The sequence below is a fragment of the Pleurodeles waltl genome, chromosome 3_1, assembly GCF_031143425.1.
Source record: "Pleurodeles waltl isolate 20211129_DDA chromosome 3_1, aPleWal1.hap1.20221129, whole genome shotgun sequence".
NCBI lineage: Eukaryota > Metazoa > Chordata > Amphibia > Caudata > Salamandridae > Pleurodeles > Pleurodeles waltl.
The window spans coordinates 1702992902-1703014557 of NC_090440.1; the positions used below are offsets into that span (position 1 = coordinate 1702992902).

The window sequence follows — 21656 nt, forward strand, 5'->3', positions numbered from 1 at the left end:
TCGCAAAATGCATTTCTGCATAGGAAACACGCATTTGCGAGTCGCAAACGGCAGATTTTGCCGTTTGCGACTCGCAAAGTGTTTCCTACATCTGGCCCTAGATTCTAACTGAACTCCCAGTTGTTTCCAAATCTGGTGCATCCGTGGGCACATTCTTGAATTTATCAGAGGAACTTATCATTTTGCTGCTTAATAGCACTAACTCTAGGTTTCCTCTGGATCCTTCCCCCTAAATTTATTCAGCTTGTCTCACACTAGGTTAGCTCGAGTCCTACTGAACCTTTGATTCCTACCATTATCCGTAGCTCTAGAAAAAAACATTTGTTATCTTATCACAAAAAAATCCTGCTACAGAGCCTTCTCTTATATCTCATGTTTGCTAGATTTCTCCGCTCCTTCTATGAGTTAACATTCTGGAGAAATCTGCTAATACCCAGCTATCTGCAAACCTGGAGACTCACAGTCTTTTGGTCAGGTCTCAGTCTGAATTCAGACCAGCTCAAGGAGCTGTGATGGCCTTACTAATTGCTGCAGATAACATCAGAGGCATCCTCGACCAAGGTGACTCCATTGCTATGGTACTTATCAACCTCTCAGTGGCTTTTGATACTGTCTCCTATTCAGTCTTACTTACAAGGCTCATAGATCTTGATCAGCAAGTAAGCTCTGAAACAGCTCTGGTCTTTTCTGAGTGACAAAACCCAGGCAGTTCAGTTATCTTTCCACTCACAAGAGTTACCCTCAAACACGAAGCGGCAGAAGACTACTTTATTCACATGAGTATTGCCCCTCTAGCCTATCTGGTCAGACCATTTAATTCAGTATTACTTTTTATGCAAACAACACACAGTAATTTCATTCTCTCAAGAAATCAGTGCAACTCATGGCAATTCCACAACTGTATGATCTCAGTTGCAAACTGGGTGTATATAAACTGCCTTAAACTGAATGGCAAGAAAACTGAGGTCCTGAATGTGGTAATCAACACTCCTTGTGGATTTCTCTTTGTTAAGTGATGGAACTCTTTGTTGGGTGATGGAACTCGTCACTTTACCCAGTCCATACTGCCAGGAATCTATCCACTGTTTTCTACAGCAAACTCCCCTTTTCAGCACATATGGTTAAGAAAGCTGCCATCTGTTTCTATATTATGCATCTCTTGAGAAAGATTTTACTTTTCCTACTATTTTCTACATGGAAAACTGTAGTGAGATATTTAGTCATTTCACATCTGGACTATGTCAACTACCTTCTACTTGGCATTCCTCATTTTCTGATCAATCGTCTTCAGATTGTCCAACACAATCCTGCAAGGTTGCTATTAAACATCCCTATTCATAACCTAATACAACAGCATCTGTACTCACTACATTGACATCCCATACAAAAATGCATTGTTTTCAAGACACCATGCATCACTCATCAAAGACTCAATATTGTAGGTCCCTTTTGCATCAGATGGAAAATCACTGGTTACACCCCTTCATGTCCTCTACAATCTTTCTCTCTTCTCTTGGTGTCTTTTTCAAAAATCCACCTTAGCATACAGGGAGGTATATCTTTTTTCTACATTACTGCTAAATCCAGGAATTTTTTTCCCGTTAGCAGTAGGTTGCTCCTTGGAACCCATAAATCCACTAGCAAATCAACTCAAGACACGTCCCTTTGCTCCTTGGGTTTATTGTCCACTGTGGAAGCCATGTTCCCCTTGCACAACAAACAGGTACCCCTAAAGGTTTAACCTCTTTTATAGCTTCATCACTGCTTTAAACCAGAAGACACCCCTTTGCTACCTACCTTTTTCCTGACGCTAAACCTAAAAGCAGCAACACTTCCTGTTTCTTCCCAAAACAATGCACCTTCTACCCCTTAAGGTCCTACATGAATTGATCATTGCATATCCCATGTTTCTTGTCTTTTCCCATGCATAGTACTGTCTCCACGCCTCAGCATCCCCTTCACTTTTTGAACTTCAAGAATGCCCCAATGAATGACAGATCTGAAGGAGAAGCTGAGAAAAAAATGTATATCCACAATCTGATTGAAGACTACTTTCTTGGCTCACAAGCCCGTTAAAAAGACCACGCATTGACAGCCTACCAGTTGATCATAAAACTCATGTGAAAAACTGTGCAACTGACTGTGACACGAGGAGCACCGTAATCTTCACTGACTTGATCTTGAACAAGCAGTGAGGTCCTCTTTATGATTCCTTTGAATAATGTCTCTTTATGAGCCTCGTAGGCCATGCTTCCTCCTTTACATGTGCCATAAACATGTGTCTTAGCAAACCTCAGGCAGTATAAATACAGCATTACCAACTGAGAGCCAGTGAAGCGTGGATTGGTTTAAGCTGCATTGAGAGCATCAATGCTGTTCACTGAGCAGAAAAGATGGTATCCCTGTGGTCATGTCTTCCAATTGAAGATCAGTCTTGGTGCCTAGTTTTGCACTCAGTTAATCATGTTGTTTGGTTGGTACACATAGACCAACTTGTAGCAAATTAGCTAAGCCAAGACTATGGAGTTTATCTCATGTACTTAGTCCTCACTGCAGTGGCATGGTATTGCTTTATGCAAAAAGGAGAGACTGTTCTCCTTCACCACTAAGGGCATGATTTAGAATTTTGCGGACGGCTTAATCCTTCACAAATATGATGGATATCCTGTCCGCCATATTACGATTTCCATAGGATACAATGGAGTCACAATATGGTAGACTGGATATCCATCACATTTGTGACAGAGAAACCCTATCCGCCAAACTCTAAATCCGGCCCTATGTTTATCTAAAGAATGAAGAATAGATCTGAGTTGAAGATTGTACTGGTTGTGATATTACTCACGATTGATCACCAAGTGAAAAGTAGCTCTTGGACTTTTTCACAACCTGCTACAACGGCCATTGTAGCTCTGACTCAGCCAACAAAGAAGGCAATTAAGACAATTTGTGATTTTATTTTTAGCTCCTTGCTTCATCTACTGCATACAACTGATCTGTGTATGTCCTCTTCTACACCTGGAATTTTAGACCTTTGTCCAAGTTTCACTTATAAATCTTCAGTCATAGCTTTGATAAATTTTACCCTTAGAGGTGCCACATAAGCCCCTTCAAATATCTCACTCTTTGGGAAAGTAGTCAACTGGGTAGCAGAACTGGTGGATCCAGACTCACATAATGTTCACTATTGATGGTATCCTTTCTGTTTTTTTCAGGGGGATATTGTGAACGAATATTTTGTATGCTGAAGATAAGTCCTAAAGGAATGTGGCTGACTGATAGTCTTCATTTTTGAGAATGAACAGGTCAACTTATCTGATATTTGTAGCTGCCTTTTTTGATTCTCTTGTAGGCCAAAAACGTATTTTGCAGTCATAGAGCAGGTCATATTATGACACTCATTTCCACAAGTACCTAGAACACTCCTGTTTGAAAATGTTACTTTTATAGAGACGTTTAAAACTTTTTTTGTGACTCGCTAGGTACCTGGGGTCGTCCATTATGCGTTTTTAGTAAGGAGGTGATGACTGATTGCATTAGTCAGGCAAGACTTTTTTCTGAGATGAGGCATTTTTTGATGATTTCCTTAATTTCGCAAAGCTAGTATCTGAAAATATACAGCACAGCGCTCTATAGGTAAGTCTGAGAGTTTAATCATGTTTGCCTCAATTAGTTCAAGCATGAAGATGAAAGATGATTCCTCCACTAGCAGCAGAGAGGTAGAATAGACAAAGCAAGGGATTGCCACTTTTTGCAAACTCTTCCCATATTGCCAAGATCTCTGCTTAGAGTAAGTAAGTACATTTTATCAGCATAGTTAATTAAAACCAACGCCAAATTAGAAACTCTTCACAAAATAGCACCAGATGAGCACTCACACGTGCTCTCTAATTGGCCATTAAAATCACACAATCACAATAAATACAGTCCCCGGTTATTTGTATTTGATTGATTTTACCGTTTGATTAAGACTATATAAAAATGCTGCCCCCACCTGACTTTCAAGGCACCAAAACACCTCTGTAAAATGCTAAACTAACAGCAGGATTTTAAACCACGCACCCACTAGTGACCATGAATAGATAGTATTTGTGCAACCTAGTATGCTAAATATAAAGTGCGTTTGATTTTAGAGTGGCACGGTGAAAACTAAATCCATCATTTCAACATTCCTTTAAAGGACTGCACCATGGATTTAGTCACCCTACATGCTAAATATAAAGTGCGTTCAGTATCAGAGTGGCAGGGTAAAAACGAATTCAATCATTTCAACATTTCTTTGAAGGACTCCACCATGAATTTAGTCCCCCGACAAGCAAAATGAATTGAGGTGCCACTTAACCAACTAATTACAGCTGGCCTAATCCCAGAGTCCTAAACATATGTTTCAGATACATTTTCCTTTGTCCTACCAGCACTGGACACACCCAGAAAACATGAACAAGTGACTCCTGTTTATACCCACAGAGGTGACAAGATTGAGTCTGGAACTGCTGTTTCCAAGAAGGAATCATGTCTTTGGTTTCCATCATACCAAAATGCATTAGCATAAATAGATGTTTCAGAGCTTGGGTAAAGGACACTGACAGATATTCCTGAACCTGTAATGTTTTGTATGATGGTAATACGGTCCAGGTGTGACTGAGTCTGAGTGGCACCATTTGTCATCTGGTAAAACTCTGCTTTGCCCAAGCTCATGCTCCTTACGTCTCAAAAACCTAGTTTCTTTATAGTATTATTTAGGTAATGACCTCATGACCCTTTGATTCTACAGTGCTGTTGTGCCTCAATTTCTATCCATCATAGATTTCTGATGGTACCAAGCTCTGCTGCTTGTAGTCTTCAACAAAATTTTATATACGCACTTTTGCTCTAATATTTACAGTTTCTCAGTCCAAATTCTAAGCGTACCTGAGCTGGTGATACTGAGTTTGGAATCTGGAACACTGTTTTGTAGGCCTTCATTTGTATTCGGTTAAAAGAGAATGTTTCCTTGCCCAGCATTATCTCGGCCCCATATGTGGTTGTTGGCATTAGCCATGCCGGCATACCAGAGAGCAGATGATAATATGAAGGGCAACTCAGTTTTTGTTTTAGTATCGTGAATCCATAGATCAAAGACTGTGCCTTTGCATGGGCAGCACCAAGCTGGGGTCTAAAGGTCAGATGTTGATCCACTATGAAGCCCAAGTATTTGTATGAAAGAACAACCTCCACCTAAGTACCGTTAATAAACCATGCGAATGTTATAAATTATGAGTCCACCAATCGGACTACTTTCGTTTTGTTGGAATTCAATTCCAGACCTTGTTTGACTGTATAACCAGTGAATACATCATTGCTGCGCTTTAAACCAATCGGAGTTTGATTGAGTAATACTATGTCATCTGCGTATTGTAACCATGCTATTGCATCTAGGGCCAGAACAGGCCGGTGACTACAGTATTTACAGGATCAAGAGCATTGGCCAAGTCTGCAAGATATAAGTTAAACAGTGTAGGGGCTAGGACGCATCCTTGCTTCTCCAATTTTGACTTGTGCCCATGTGCCCGAGTATAATTCCATCATTGCGCTCAATAGGCTGCTGGGGAGAGCCTAACCTCTCACTTTTTCCCAAAGGCAGGTTTTTGGAACATGATCAAAGGTCGACTTAAGATCAATAAAACACGCATATAATCGACTTTCTTCAGTCTGGCTTTTGTACCAAGCAGAACCAGTGCTGCCAAATTGGTTGAAGTCCCCATGCCTACCTAAAGCCTGTTTGACTTTGTGGTATTAGCTGTTTCTCATGTATCCATACCGATAGCTGTTGCAACTGACAAGATGCATAAAGCTTTGCTTCAACATCAATCAAGGCTATTAGCCTGTATTTTAATGGAAAAGCAGGATCACCTGTCTTATAAATTGGATGGAAGATATTACCTTTCCATGCATTTGGTAGCCGCTTTATACTGTGACAATCGTTAAAAAGAAGCGGCTATTAGTAAGCCCAATATGTTATGTCTCCTCTAAAAAGGGCATTTGGAATTCCACTCTGTCCAGCGTCTCCTTCCAATTTTAACTTTTTTATAATGCCTATCAGCTGTTCAATATTCATGAGAACATAGTCTTGATCAAGCTCTGACAGGGAGGCGTCTGTTTTCAGCTTCACTCTAATGCGTAAAATTGGCCAAACTTGATGTACTGTGATTTACAGCTAAAGAGTCCTCACCCTTCATCTTTTGGTCTGGGGATAAATACATTGCTAATATATAGGCTTCCCAAGAAGCAGCATCTATGCCTGCATTTGAATGTCAATTTGTTCCCCTGGACTAACCCATTCACCAATTGCCAAAACTTTTTATTATTATTCTGCTTATTGTACATCAGTAGCTTGGACCACAGGTCTTCATAATACCGCCGTTTTTCCACAAAGCAGTCTTTCTTGTATTGTAATCTCAGTTTAAGGAGTCTTGATTTATCATGGTTCATAACCTGTTGTTCATCTTTTGCTACTTATTTTATTTTTCTTGAGACTTGTTTTTTTTGTTTGTGCAACGTTCTGTTGTACCATGGGTTCCCTTCAATACCACCCTTAACTTTATTGTTTGCCTCAAATGCTGTAATTGAGAGATGTTTTTTTATGGAAAATGTATTCAATAATGAGTCGCATAGTTGCTTCCATGCCTTCACTCTTTCTCCTGAGCTCCATTCTGCCTTTTCCTGCTTTACAAATTCTTTCTTAAGCTCTTTGATTTACCCTGCACAGGAGTATACTTCTTCCATTACTTTCTCAGTTCCAGGCCCCTGCCATTTTAACTTTTTTGTATTATAAGTCTTTAGGGCTTGCAATTATAATATTTGCAGACGGTAACCGTTTCCATTCAGATTGTATCGTTATTCCTTTGTGGAAAGTGATCGCTCTCAGGGTGTACATGAATTTTGTAATCAAAGACTAATGGCAGTGCTGCTTCACTTAATAATGTGAAATCTATTGTTGATTTTTTGTTCCACTAGAGAAAGTTACAGGCATAAAGGGATCTGCCCCTGATTGGTTAATCATGCGACTGAAGCCTAGATTTTCAAACCTATTATTCAGATGCGTTCCGTGGTATTTTAGACCCCGTTTTGTGGAGCCTTTACTCAAGTCACTGTTGAAGTCACCAGACACAATGAAAATGGTCTCCTTGTAATGCCTCTGCAACATTTTTAGAATACTTAACAGTATTTCCATGTTTTCCCTGTTTTGATCCTTGTTTGGGTGGATGTATACATTAATTAACAGCAATATTGTGTTCGCACCAGATCGAGCCTGAGGTTCTAACTTAATTGGCAGCAGCCAGTCAATTCCAAGGTCGATATGTTTGAAAACCCAAATGACTTTGGTTAAGCAAAACGTTGTAAGGCCACCTTTAGAATTTCCAAATTTGTGAGACTTTATTGCAAGGACGGACGTTCTGACATAGCCTGAGATTTTTATTGGTTCCACACACCAGGTTTCCTGCAACATAATAATGTCAAACTGCTGAAGGAACTTCAACGCCTCCACATCTGTTGTCAAATGTTTCAGACCATGTGAATTCCACTAGCATATATAATTACTCTCGTCTGCTGCCATCTGCCTTCTAGTTTTTCCATCAGGTCCACTTGCTACTATGATTGTTTGAAGATTGACGCTCTGTCTGTTTGCGGATCAGAGGCCTGCCAATATATACTTGTTGGCTCATGCCCTAATGAAGCGTATTTTGGGTCTTTACTGTAGTTACATTTTCTCGACTACTTAGGGTGATTTCAACTCCAACAGCTCCTTTTAACACTGAGCCACCCTTCTCTTTTCCTGGGAGCAAGGGGCTGTGGTATTGAAGAGGTTCAAGTCTTTGTAACACAATGGCCCACAAACTAAAGGTGGCTTACTGTTCGAGGATTTGTGCAACAATGTCTGTAGAAGTCCAGCAAGTTTATGTAGTCTCCTTATCCCTGTTATTCGGATGGGGGATAAACTTCACTGATCGAATCTCTGCCGTAGTTATAGGGACTGAATTTCTTTTATAAGTTTGATGATTGTTCCTCTATTTAAAATGTCAAAAGGCCCCTCCGAATTATAGTAAGGGATTAGAAGAAGTTTGTGATCACCCGAATCCACTTGGAATATCTGGCATCCTGGCGGTCTTATTACTGCTGGCAATATTAAATGCTTGTCTAACCTTTGGTGTTAGTCCTTGCCAATGGTCAGCATGTTGTTTTCCTCATGGTGATATTGTGATTTTGGGCATTGTTGAGTTACTGCAGGCTTTTGGTTGTTTTCCCAGAATTTACTGGCTTCCGACCCAGCATTCTCCCATTGAGTCCCTTGGTCTGTACTCCGGCATTTGTTAGGTCCCTCCTCCAGGAGTTTGCTTTCCGCACCCTCCCACTGTACAGTGCTTCGTTCCCAACAGCCAATAGTTGTTGGACTTTTTTCCTTGAGTGACTGGTTTTGCTGTTTTATTTGACTTTTACATGCAGAAGCTGCTAACTTAGAGTTATCCTGGCCATCTTGCTGTGTTTCCATTTGCTGTGCAGCGTTTGTGCTGCTTTCCACCTTTTCTCCCTTATCATGCCAAAGGTTTTAGCAAATGGCATCCATATGCTATTTTGCTGGCCCACCTTAACCTTCTTCCATGCTTTTCTTTGTTGTTTCTTTTCCCTTTTAGTAAGTGTGGTAAGTGAGGCCTCGTTCACTGCGGGCTCATTGGAAACTTCTCCTACGGACCCCCCGCTGGCGGGACTTGTTCCTTGGGTGCGGAAGGACTTCTCCTCCAGGGGGAAATTATTAGACTCTGAGTTATTACTTTCTTTGTCTGATGAATTTTCATACACCATTTCTTCCTGGCTACAAAGCCTGTCCTGAGTTCTGAGGGCCTGGGCCCTTTTTTCAGTCAAGATGTTGTTTAAAATTTCTGTAGCTTTGTTTGAGTTATCACCTATGGAGGCACGTTGACATGACACTTGCTGAGTATAAGAATGGTTTTGGGCCCTTCTTATCAAGTCATTCAAAGCTTGGAGCTTCTTATTGATACTCCCTATATGCACTGCCAAGATATGGAGTAGATCTACCTGAGTTTCTTGTTTATCGGCTTGATAATGAATAGCCGCAGACATTGCATCCATGGTCGATAAAAGGGCCTGCCACAAGGCCACTGACTCCTGCTATGCTGGTAATTCCTCCTTGTACTTGACTTCCAATGGTGGGTCCCTTGGAACATTGGTTACCTCTGGGCGGACCAAAGCATTGTCCATTACGTTATCCTGCTTATCTGAGTTCCTTGGACTCCTAGTGTTAAAAGGGGATTGTATCTCCACTGGTGAGCTACTTCTGCAGGCAGTTTGCTGGGTCAAAATTTATTTTAGGGATTTCGAACACCCTTCCTCACCTTGCACGGTGTGGGTCTTCGATCGATGACTGATTTTTATTGGCTCCTCGCAGGCAACCTGCTTATTTATAAATGCATCTGAACAAGTAACTGAAAGGTCGATTAAGGGTGGGTCCTGCATCATTATACAATCGCTGTCACTAGCCCCCTTCAGTGCTTGTGAGGTTTGTAGAGGGGAGTTCTGACTCCAATTATTCCAGTGACTGAGCTTTAAAGTGGAGAAAGAGTCAAATTGATTGCAATTGTGCACTTCCGCCATAATCACCATGCTTGGGTTACTGAGGTTTGGATTCAGTGATCTCTGCTTAGAAGAATGGCCATCGGTCTCCACAGGCTGCACACAAAATGTACTTTCAGTGCTCGGGGTTGATCAGTTCAACAAACATATTGGTTTGTAGTTTTGTTCATGTGGTTCGCAGAATATTCTGCTGATACTCTCAAAAACATGCTACAATAGCGTCTCCGTGGATTTCGGAGATGCTGTTTGGGCCACTTTAGAATTGGCTTGATTTGAGCTTATGAAGATCATTAAATATTTTATTTGTAAGAAAAGACTTCTGAAGGCTCTAGACTGTTATAGAAATACTGTGAGGGCCTAATTCACAAATGTAAACTTACACTTTTGTGTAAGTTTAGGATTGTTGGCTATTCACAAATGGCTTTACAAGTAGTATCTTTACGACTGCAGAGTTTCGCACATAAAGAGATAGGTCCTCTCTTTGTAAGCCTGGATACTCCGCACTCTAAAGATACTATTCGTAAATCCCTTTGTGAATAGCAAACAATCATAAACTAAAACAAAAGTGTAAGTTTACCTTTGTGAATCAGGTTCTAGGTATTCATTTCTGACAGTATGTCCTTGAAATATTGCGTTGTTTCTTAAGATATTTTGGAACATGGACTGTGATAACACAAAATAATAAATATTTAAAAATGCCACATTTGTCCCAACTGAGTTTGTTGTATTCACCTTTTAGTGAAATATCCATCAGTAACTTCAACACTGCCAAAGTTTATTAAAATTGGTGACTCTGCCCTGCATGCTTGTCATATATGGGTTGTTACAAAACATTATATATGGATTTATATACCTGATTACCAAATATAATGACATCCTTCATTGAACTTTCGGATATGTGGTTCTGACTGTACATGCCTTAATTCAAAAGTGGTCTACCAGGATGTAGAAAATGCTGAGACTCTTTGGAGTTTATTGCCTCTAAAGGTTTATGAAAATCTGAGGCATTCAGTCGCATAACAGGCAGGCAACCCTACATGTGACATACTGCAGTAGGCCTGTCAGCATTTCAGACACACAAACGTATTATGAAAGAAACTGATTATTCTGTAGTCCAGTCCATCTATGCTAGCATCCAATACCTTTAAAATGCTAGTTTTAGGAGCTAATGGAGATTGTCTCTTAATGAGTTTAATGGAAATGGCCCTACATACAGTGAGAATAAAAGTACTGACTTTCTTCTCTCTTTGCCAGCATTGCTTATCTCGATGTTTGACAACAACAGGATCTAACCACATTACTAGGATAAAGACAGGGGGTTAATACACATTCTTTCTTGGACTACCATACCTGCTCCCAAATGACTTTGGAGAGCTCCCTCTTGTTCTGCAGAACTGCCCAGATGAAGAGGGCTTGTAGCGGGTGTCTTGTGATCGGAGATGTCTCCTAAAGAGGATGGCAAAAACATTTTTACTTAAATGACAGGTCTCTAGCATTGACTGCAGTTCCCACCTGTTTTCTCAGAGGATGGGTACTTTTGTGTCTATTTAAATGTATATGAAAGGGCATGGAATTGTGAATTGAAATAGTGTTGCTCTCTATATTAAATAGGAGGGGATACTGAAAACTACTCCATAGCGAGGAATGCTACAGCAAGCCCCGCTCATGAGCTCCCCATATTAATAACTTCTGCTATAGAACTATGGGCCTCATTTACTACAAACTGGTACATCGATCATGATGCACCAATTTGATTGTGCCTCCCTGTTCCCCCTTAACAAGACCATGGCGGCGCTGTATTTACAATACAACACACCATGGCGCTCATTAGCATAGCTGCATCAGAATCTCTGGTGCAGTTTTGTTGCTTTGCTGGACTACCATCCAAAATGTTGACGCTAGTCCAGCAAAGTGCAGGGAGGCCCATAGAACAAAGCACAGCGTCACTTTAACGCCTGCCCTCAGCAGGAGTTAAAAAATTACTCTAGAATAATGCAGTGAAATCTTGTAGATTTTATTGCACCATTCCTAAAAGGGCCTCCTTGCGGGGATATGCCTCCTTTGCATACATTATACCTGGCACAGGTGTAATGTGGCACAAGGGGTTACAAACTGGCGCAATGGTACCATTGTGCCAGTTTGTAAATATGGCACAAGGTGGCGGACTGTTCTGCGTCGCTGTAGCATCAGGAAAAATTATGCTACGGTGGCACAAGGAGCTTGTAAATGAGCCCCTGTGTCCCTCAATTACTGATATTCACTTCATTGTAGTTTTCTGTCAATGTAAGTGTAGACTGCCTGAATATGTAAAGATGTGCACCTTGCCCCCACCCACCTCACACCCACACACATAGCTCTAATAGTGCGTGACGATAAACAGGCAAATAAGAAATTCTGAAGATTTCCTGAGAGGACGATCCCTCTGAAATGTTTGCAGTCCTAGTCACACGTAGTGCACCCATGACATGCGACAGACATGTCAGTTGTACTATGCATTTAGGGGCAAGTGCCCAGTGGAGTGGAAAATCTCTCAGTGGAAAATCTCTCAAATTTCCAGTGGTTTAATCAGTCCCTGACAGTATTTATTGCAATCTGCATCATTCAATGACATGCTTTTATTGCCATCATCATTGTACAACATTGACATCTAAGAAGGAACTTCACTCCTCCATTTTTAAAAACAGAACTTTATGCAAGTTTTGTTTCTAAAAGTGCTTCACCCACAAGGTAACGTCCTACTATTTGAACTTCCATTCCATCCTTCATGCTGCCATCTTCCTTTTTGCTCCTCTGAAAGTTGGTGACCATTTTCCAGACAAAGGTAAGCAGATTGTCGTTGTATGAGTTCTTGGCGATGTGGAGGTTCCGAAAGACTAAGGAGCTGAAGTACTCAGAGAAAAGCTCTGTGAGCACCTCACAGCTAAGGAACTTCTTCAGGTTCAAGCCGTTCTCCAGCAGGAGGCGTACAAATTTTGGACGGTCCTTTACCAAGGCCAAGAACATGGCGTCCTCCAAGTCAGCAGACTGGAAATGGATGGAGAAAAGAAGAGAATTATTAAAACTAAGTTGTTGTTTTACATTAACCCATTCAGTGCATGGAGACTTTCTTTCAGTTCTTTTACAAGACTAGATTTACTGACTCATGTTATCTGAGGTCAAAGGAAAGCTCAGTGACCTCCTTTGGTATTATAAATGACAGTATTTAACCCCACTACAAAAAAAGAAAAGTATCAGTGTTCTCTTGAGGTCTTTCTTTGAAGAATGAATGACTTGTTGAGAGACTTGATATGTATCATAGAGAATCGAGGAATGAGTGTTGGGACTGTGCTTCATCTCAGGTATTCATATGAATTTGAGAACAGCTAAAACCAAGGTGGTGAAAGCTGCAAAGCTGTTAGTAATCAAGAGCTCAGATTTTATAGACTTCTCCCAATTTCAACTTTCTTAATGTGTCTCTTCTCACGCATTCTCCCTCCAGTTCTCCCATTGCCCTTCTGAAATCTCACATTTTTTTCCTTGTCTGTCAGAACCCTGGACTGGCTTATCCACTCAAACCCCTTCTCACTCCACCTTGTTCCCAGAGTACTGTTCCCACCCATTTCCCCAGTGATCTGAACGTCTGCCAACTGGTTCCCTTGATCTTCTTTCTCCTCTTTTTTCTCACCCTGTCACTTATATAATCGAGAATTCACTTTCATAACTTTCTACATCCCTCTCACTGAACATTTCTCATAGCCAAATTCACTCTCTACCTCACCCATCCCTCACTGTTATGAATTGCTCCCTGCGCTCTCAAGCCCACCACCTGGGGTACAAATGTTGGGATTTTACGATGCTCTAGTAAGCTTCCGGACCTTTCCCTACATGCATATCCTGACTTCCAGCCATTTGGACCCTCTTTGGAAATTGCCATCCATTCTCAATCCATCCGGGTTCTGTGGAAGCCTGTCTGCTCATGCTTGGAACTTCAATATCTATAATCTCCTGCGCCCTGCTTCTTCTCAACCGCAGCAGGCCAAGGATGAGTGGAGGAATTCAGCACACCTGTGGCTGGCTGCTGCCAGCCTGCTCACACCTGATGCATGTGATTACTGTGAGCCCTTTTAAGTATCAGCTCCCTTAAGCCCAGTGTTAATCATCGTAGCTGTTTTCTGGTGAGACTGGCCATTGTTTTGTGAAGTTTCTTAGCCAAAGTTATTCCTTGTTCCAGAGCCTTAGTTATTATGCCCTTGTTTCCTGAGCTTTTGTTGTTCTTAATTCCGGAGTTCTTGAGCCATAGTAATTCCTTGTTCTTGAGATGTAGTTATTCCTTGTTCCTGAACTGTAGCTATCCATGTTCCAGTTCCTGAGCTGTAGCAAAGCCTTTGTTCCTGAACTAGCACTTCCTACAGTGCTACCTTGTCTTCTGAGTCTTAGCAAATCCTTGTTCCTGAACTAGCACTCCCTGCAGTCCCACTTGACACCTGAGCCTCAGCTGTTCCTTGTTCTTTGAACTATTTCTGACTTGCTTCCTTGATTCCTGCACCAACACTTTTGTGCTCACTTCAAGCCTCTCCTTCTGTATTTTCCTTTTCCCAGTCCTTGCCTTTCTTTAATTTCTTTGTTCCAGTTCATAGTCAGCTGTTTTCATGCTGTTTTGCTTCTATCTTCCTTATATGTTTGTTACTTGCTTTCTGTCAAGGGTGTACTTTGTTTTCCCTTCTTTGCTGTTAAGCACTGCTCCTTGCTAACTCCTTGTCTAACATGGTTGTATTTAGTGCTACACCCTTGCTGTTACCACCATATGTGTTCCTGTTTGATTGCCGGGGTCTGTGGGCTCAGCTGACCAACTAGGTGGTTTTTCTTGTCCACTGTGAGTATTGTCTTTCAGTTACTTTTTATAACATCACCATAGGGGTCAGCGCCACAGACCCTGTCTTTGTATGTATAGCCAATATAAGAGTATTACCAATCAGAATCTCTAACAGCAATTGTGGGTGAGGAACTTACTTAGCTTCAGTCTTACTGTGTGGAGCTCAAGTGCTTTACCCGCAAATTCCTTTTATTGTTAATGTTTTTATGGATATATATGTCTTGCATGTTTGTCCTGGGGTGTTAGTCTGGATGCCACATTGCCTCTTGAATGCCTCTTCTTACTGAACCTTATCTCTTATTCCCTGGAATAGAGCTTCCCTTTTGGATCAGCTCTCTCCTCTGACTCTCTGTGTGATCTTGGGCAGCTCTGTACCTAGTATTCTGCCTGCTTGGCTTCCCTGCCATAATTCCTAGCAAGCACCCTGCAACAGTTCCTGACAATCACATTCTTGCACTGCGGCTCTTCCTTTCATTTCTTGTGTACCGCTTCTTTTTGCCTCCTCTGGACTTCCCTGTAGTCCCACTTTCTCACCCGGACTGACATTTGTTCTTTTATCCCTTTTAATCTGTTGAGCCAGAATTTGCAGATCTTTTCTGAATCCAGCCTATCTACAAAGATCCTACATTGGAGGTATTGGTTTCTCAAATGTCTGGTCTCTTTTTTCCTGGAAGCATCCCCAGTCTAACTGTTACCAAACCTCACCAGCAGGCTCAAATTTGACAATGCCAAATGCAATTAGTTTTTTGCCAATGTCCTACTTTCTACTGAGAATTGGCAACATGTTGCACGACTTATATTTCTTCCAATATCTTACTGTCTTTCCAGTCATAACAGTACACACAGAGTCTATGGGGTAGCATGAGACTGAGGATAATCAACCCTAACCCTGCCCTTTAACATGTGTATGATGCTGAACCCTTGAGTTGAACTCATGTTCTGTGCATAAGTGGGGGACCTAGAAGGTCGGTACTCACCACTCAACACAACCAAGACTAGCATCATACAAATATGATTGCAAACAAAACATATGTAGTTGTTAATCAGTGGCTACACTATGAATATTTGTCAGGAAAACTAGAAAAAGACCAATAATATAACCGTCAAATGTAGTACAATAAAGTGATTATGTGCAGTGGACAGGAGGAGTAATATTGGCATTACTTTAAGGTTTTTGGTAATATCCTGGGCCATCTGAGAATCTTCATGCTAGGACTCGGGCACCTAGGTGTGAGTCCTGTGTCTGTTCATGACTTTTCTTTGAACTCTGATTAGAACATTGGAATGCTGGGGGCTCCATTGAAAACAATGGAGTGCTGCGGGCTTTTACTGGCCGGTGAAAGCCCGCAGCGCCAACATTCCAATGTTCGCTTTGTTCACAGCAGCAGCTGTGAACAAAGCCTCACGGAGCCTCACGAGCCTTCGGCTCGGGCATTTAACGCGGGGAGCGGGCCTTTAATAGCCGGTAGAGCCCGCTACGGCGGGTTCGAGGGCTATATTAAAATCCTGCTTGTGTACATGAAACGGCGCTCATTTGTGTAAGTTGGTTTGTAGATGCATGCAGTAATCATGGTCCCATGTGATTCCTGCACAAGCTGGCTGTAACTCTGGGTGCGTTATGGCAGGATACAGTAAACTTACTCTCCTCATCAACCAAGATTCAATGAGGGCTGGCTTTTCTTCTAACATCCCACAGGGCTTATTGGTGACTTTGGACACCATCGCATTCTGTTCCATGCTTTTCAGGATCTCATGAGATTAACAAGATTTTAGTTGCCATGATGAATGTTGTTTTACATGAGAGAAGAAGGATGTATTATTTGTAGTCGTACATAACTTGGGAAACAATATTTTTGAGGACGAACATAATTTAACCAATAGAAAATACTAAAAAAGGTTACAATGAATGTGCAAGGGCAAAAGCTTGGAAAAACAGGAAGTACTCAGAGCCCTAGGTATCTAAACTCCTTCACTGACAAAATTAGGACATTTATTGTGGATCACGCTGAAAAACACAGATAGAAAGCAATGAGAGTGATGTTAATTAGATAAATGGGACCGCATTTTCTGCATTTTGACAGCATCTGAGTAAGTCCCCTGAAAGAAAAAGGTCCATATGCTGGACCCGAAGGATGCATATTTCTAGATTCCAATATACCAAAGCCATAAAAATATCTTTGATTGAGATGGGACCAAAGTCACAGTTTACATGGAAGATCTTGAATTACCGTCCAGTTTCGTTTTTTTAAAAACATATGCTATCCAGTCAGGATTTATCTGAAGAGGCAGGAGTACATCCAAAAAGGGTACTAAGAAAGCTGTCAAGGAGATAAGTAAAACAAAGTGTACCCCTAAGGATGAACACAACAGAAGTTGCTTCTTTCAAGCCAGAAAGGCGGCTTGCCCTCAATGTCACACAACAATTTCACTGCACTAAGCCATAAAATCAGGCAAATAAAACAATCCTCATACATTCTCTCATTGTTTAGACCATAATGATGGTGTTAAGCGTTGTACTGAAATACATTGGAAAGACTACTGGGATATAAATTAATCTGATTGATGCACAGGGCATGTTTGAGTATAACCAGGAAGAGGAATACAATCTGAGTTATAAATAAGGACTCAGCAAAAGACATGCTTAACCCACAGAGGCTTCACCACTCTTGAGCCAAAAGCGGTAGCTTAGGGTCTTAATATTCTGTACATTAAGTGTGCTTATTACAAATGTTCAAATCAAACTATAGGTGCCAAGACTTGCAAAATCCGAGATGTAAACTTGTAGGCCTCATTTTATGGTGGGTCACGACCCGGGAAAGGATATCAATCACAAAATAAAGGTATGCTGGGATAGATTATTAGATGTGGTTAGCTCACATGCATGCCTTTACAAAGTACCAGGTAACGTTGAATTGTTTCGTCTGCATACTGTATTCTGCTCTTCCGAGAAAGATTATGCTGCACACTCTTCGAGCACATACATACACACTCACTGGGCACAAAAGTATATGGGCATTCGTAAAAACAAATCAACATTGTTAGAGAGGCTATCCAAGAAAACTGTCCAGAGCCAAAGGATCTCCATTTTGTGGAAGGCTTGAGTAATTAGCTATGCTGATGCTTTCACCTCCTTGGACAGGACATAAAACAACACGAGGAGCGGGTTTTGTGTTGGTATTTTTTAATGTGCATGGGCAAACTGCTGCTGCACAATTAATGTTGGTGTCAGACAATCCACTGGGTGCTTTCCTCGTAGAAACAGTCCTGCGCGTGAGTATTGATTTAGGTTCTCTTTGGGGCAGGATAAAATGAGTGGAAGAGTTTCATTCAAAACGAGAACGTGCTATTTTTTCCGACGAACAAAGTTACATGGTAGACCAGAAGACAAGAGTGTTATTTGAAAGAATTGATATTATACAGCTGGCATATTGCAGTCCAGTGCCCCAATGACAAGGCAGAAACATTATGGTGGGATAACAGAGGTGAATGTACGGTCATTAAATATGCAAGGTGTTTGCAAACACTTCTAGATAGACTGATCTCTCTGGTAAGACACAAGTGGCTTCCGCTGGGCTGCTTGGCAATGCTGGACCTGAAGGATGCATATTTCTAAATTCCAATACAGCTAAGTCCTGAAAATATCGACGATTCACTTGGGACCAAAGAAATCACAGTCTGCAAGACACCCACTTGATCTACCTTCCAGCTTCGGTATTTTACAAAGACCTCCAGCCAATCATGACTTATCTGGAAGTGCACGGAGTGCAGCAGCCTATTCACCATTTTCCAGGATTCAGCATAGTTTATTATTCGGTCCGTGTTGGTAATAGGCCTTTAGTAAAGGAGGAAGCTATTGCCAACAAGAAGTCTGCATTGGTTCTGGAATGTCTAGGGTTTCAGGGAATTAAGGACCTTTTTCATCATTGTGTGCCCACCCCCAATAAGATAAGTAGCTAAGTCCTTCCCTAGGTGTGGGTGTCTTTGACCCCATACAGCTTTTCACTGGGTTACAAACTCTTTCAGCAATTGAAAAGAGTAGTCTGTGCAATGGTGGAAGTTAGCGAGATCAAGTAGATTGGAATCAGAAGCTGAGAAAGAGAATTTTGGATGTCCAACACAGACTTGCATTGTAGAGCAGTTTTTGGAACAGCACCAGAGAATGTCATTGTCTACACAAGCTGACTTGTTTAGTGAGCTAAAGAGGGATAAGAGCTAACCGGTAGGAAGTAGTCATTTAAAGAAAAGGGAATTAAATAGAAGTGGACTAGAGCTCTTGATTGACGATTTTCATTGAAGAGGATGGAGAAGGATTCTCAGAAATGTTTTGGTCATTTAGTGAACAATAGTTTTTGAGATGTCCAGCATATTACTCGACAACTGAGACCATTAATACAAGTGGAACCTGAGGAAATGCAGTTGATTCACTTTACCACCAAGTTTTCATATGGCTGACATGCAAGATGAGAGTTGGTTTCTTAAACTGAGATTGGACGACAAGGCTATATGAGCCCTGTCTATGCTGAAACAGTACCTGCCACTTTATGTGGCAATAGGGGATAACTAAAAGTATTAGAGCGGAAGATCATGGGAGGCCAGACAGAAGCAAAGACATACTGCTGGAACTTTAAAGTCAGCAATGAGGGCCCTATCTGATAACTGGCCTCGTGAACTGTTGTAATAGTCTTGGACGCCACTGTGTTCAGTGTGCTACGGGCTCGCTGCCTATTGAGGGTGGGAATCTTGTTTCATTTGGAGACAAATATCATATGGTGTCCTATGGAAGGAAACTCCACAGAGAGCTCCACAGCAAAGTCTATGAAGTTCTTAAATCTTGTGAAACTGTACAAGAAAATATGAATTGGTAAATGAAAGCACATGTGATGATTTAGCATAAATCACTATTTTTCAAGCAAGCGTTAAAACAATCAGTGTTTGCAATTAATTAGAGTGTGTCCTCTTATTCCACTTTGCTTCCTGAAGTATGAATATCCATGACAACTTTTGGAAATGGCCCTCTCGGAAGGGTCACCACCAAACACTTTGTCTTTTTCCTTCCACTTTTTGCTTAATTTGTTTTGGTTGGCCTTAGGACTCTGTAAAATGCACTGCATATGCCCAGGGTCTGTAAATCAACTTCTACCAGTTTGGTCTGCCGCACTATTTGTGCCACCCACTCAAGTAGCTCTTAAACAGGTCTCAGGCATGACATTACAGAGCCTATATGTGCAGTTTACACTGCCATGTCGACTTGGTTTTTGAACCCTCTTGCCAAATTACCAAAATAGTACACTACAGGACCTGTGAAGAACTCTGGTAGGGAAAAAGACTGCTGTGCTGCTACAAGGACTGCCACTCTGGACTGCTGCTCTGGAAGAACTACTTTTCTGCTGTGCTGCCCTTCTGTGTGCTGCCCTCTGCCCTGCTGAAGAAGGACTGGACCCATCTCACTTTAACCCAGACTGACTCCAAGGGCTTGCTGGCTTGCCTCCTGTTCTTCTGAAGTCTCAGGGATACGAAAGACCTTGACTCATCATCACCCCCAACACCTGGAAAATCTTTCCCTGCCAAAAGGAGCCAACCCACTTCTAGGCCCTTGGTAGTGGGTATGAAGCGATGCAACTACCAGAACATGCGCATCGATGCATTGCTCCGACCGGAACCAGCGCATCTCCATCAACGTCAATTCATCAATGCTGCTGCAATAATCAAGGGCATTGTATCTCCTTCAACACCAGCACATCACCGCTGCTGCAAGGATCGGGAGCATTACATTGCAGATTGCGTGACGCATCGCCACCATTCTCAATGCATCTCTGATTTTAAGAGGCTCAGAGCAGATGCATCTCCTACATCTTTGGGAAATACGCCAATGCAACATCTCCCTTGCTCCTCCTGTCTTGTTCTCGACGTTGACATATCTCCAAACCAAAGTACTGTTTCAGCAAAACAAGGCTGGTCCCTGTATCCGATCTGCGTTCCATTGAGGTCAGTCTGAACTTTTAGATTTCACCCCGTCTAGTGAGACCAAATAGCCCCAATTGGTGCATTATGCTTTTAAGCACTACAACTAAGTGTAATCTGTAAAAATTAATTTCTACTTCTACTTATTGGATTTTTGTTGTTTTAGTTTTATTTTACTCATGAAATAAAGCTCTATTTTTCTAACCAGGTGTGGTGTTTTTGTGCAGTATTTTCTCTGTTTTACTGTTTGAGGTGTTGCACATTTCTTTACACATTGCCTCTTAAATTAAGCCCCACTGCTCTGTGCGGAGCTGCCAGAGGGTGAGCACAGGTTAATTTATGGTGTGTATCTGACTCATTTCAAATAAAGAGAAGGGATCGGAGGATTTTATGGTCCAGTGTACACCCTCCAGTCAACCTGATAATATAATATAATACACTGTTCCAAAACTGGTGAAAGGGAAAGGGAAGAAGTCCTGATAATCAGGAGCACAAGTCCTCACACACCACATTTGGTGTCATGCTTCATCATCAGACAGCTCCTCGTCAGGTAATGCTCAGACACTCGTACAAAAATCAGGATAAAGGAAGACGGTCATCTTTTTCCCTGTATCTAGGGTGATTGATAGGAAAGGAAAGCCAGTCCGGTTTATCTCTAGTAAGTGACTAATGACGTCTTGACTGTGAGCGTTAGATTGCAGGAGCTGATGATTTTTCCTTTGTTTTCAATTGGAGAAGTCCAATGAATAAATAGGTCCTGAAGAAGCGTCAAGGGATCCTGTTGGACCATGAGAGACGCGAAACATGTCGACCGCATATTGACCATATACTGAGGGATTTCGGATAATTACCGTCTTCCTTTATCCTGATTTTTGTACGAGTGTCTGAGCATTACCTCTTGTTTCACTCCCTTGTTACTTTTTTAATCTTGACCAATTCCCAACAGCAAACAATAAATTATTTAGTGAGGGTTTTGAGCCAATTTTATCCTTCCCTTGTCTTTTTCCTTCCTCTTTCTCGGACCCACACTCGGTTCCGCGGCTTCATCATTAACTAAAAGATCTCCGGCAAAGAGCCCCCCTTCGGGGGGTGCCCGTCAGGCATTGCAGTGCCGGCCTGACGAGGAGCTGTCCGATGATGAAGCATGACACCAAATGTGGTGTGTGAGGACTTGTGCTCCTGATTATCAGGACTTCTTCCCTTTCCCTTTCAC

The 21656-nt window shown here is 41.6% G+C and overlaps 1 protein-coding gene across 1 annotated transcript in view; it reads right to left on the bottom strand.

The window, feature by feature from the left end:
* Nucleotides 1–10971: 10971 nt before the first annotated feature.
* Nucleotides 10972–21656, bottom strand: part of LOC138285523 (transient receptor potential cation channel subfamily M member 8-like) — a 153189-nt gene continuing 142504 nt past the window's right edge. The window contains exons 11-12 of the mRNA XM_069225549.1: nucleotides 12355–12654; nucleotides 10972–11076 (exon numbers count right to left, since the gene is read on the bottom strand). Of these exons, the coding sequence (XP_069081650.1) occupies nucleotides 10972–11076; nucleotides 12355–12654 (405 nt within the window). The remainder of the gene's footprint in view (nucleotides 11077–12354; nucleotides 12655–21656) is intronic.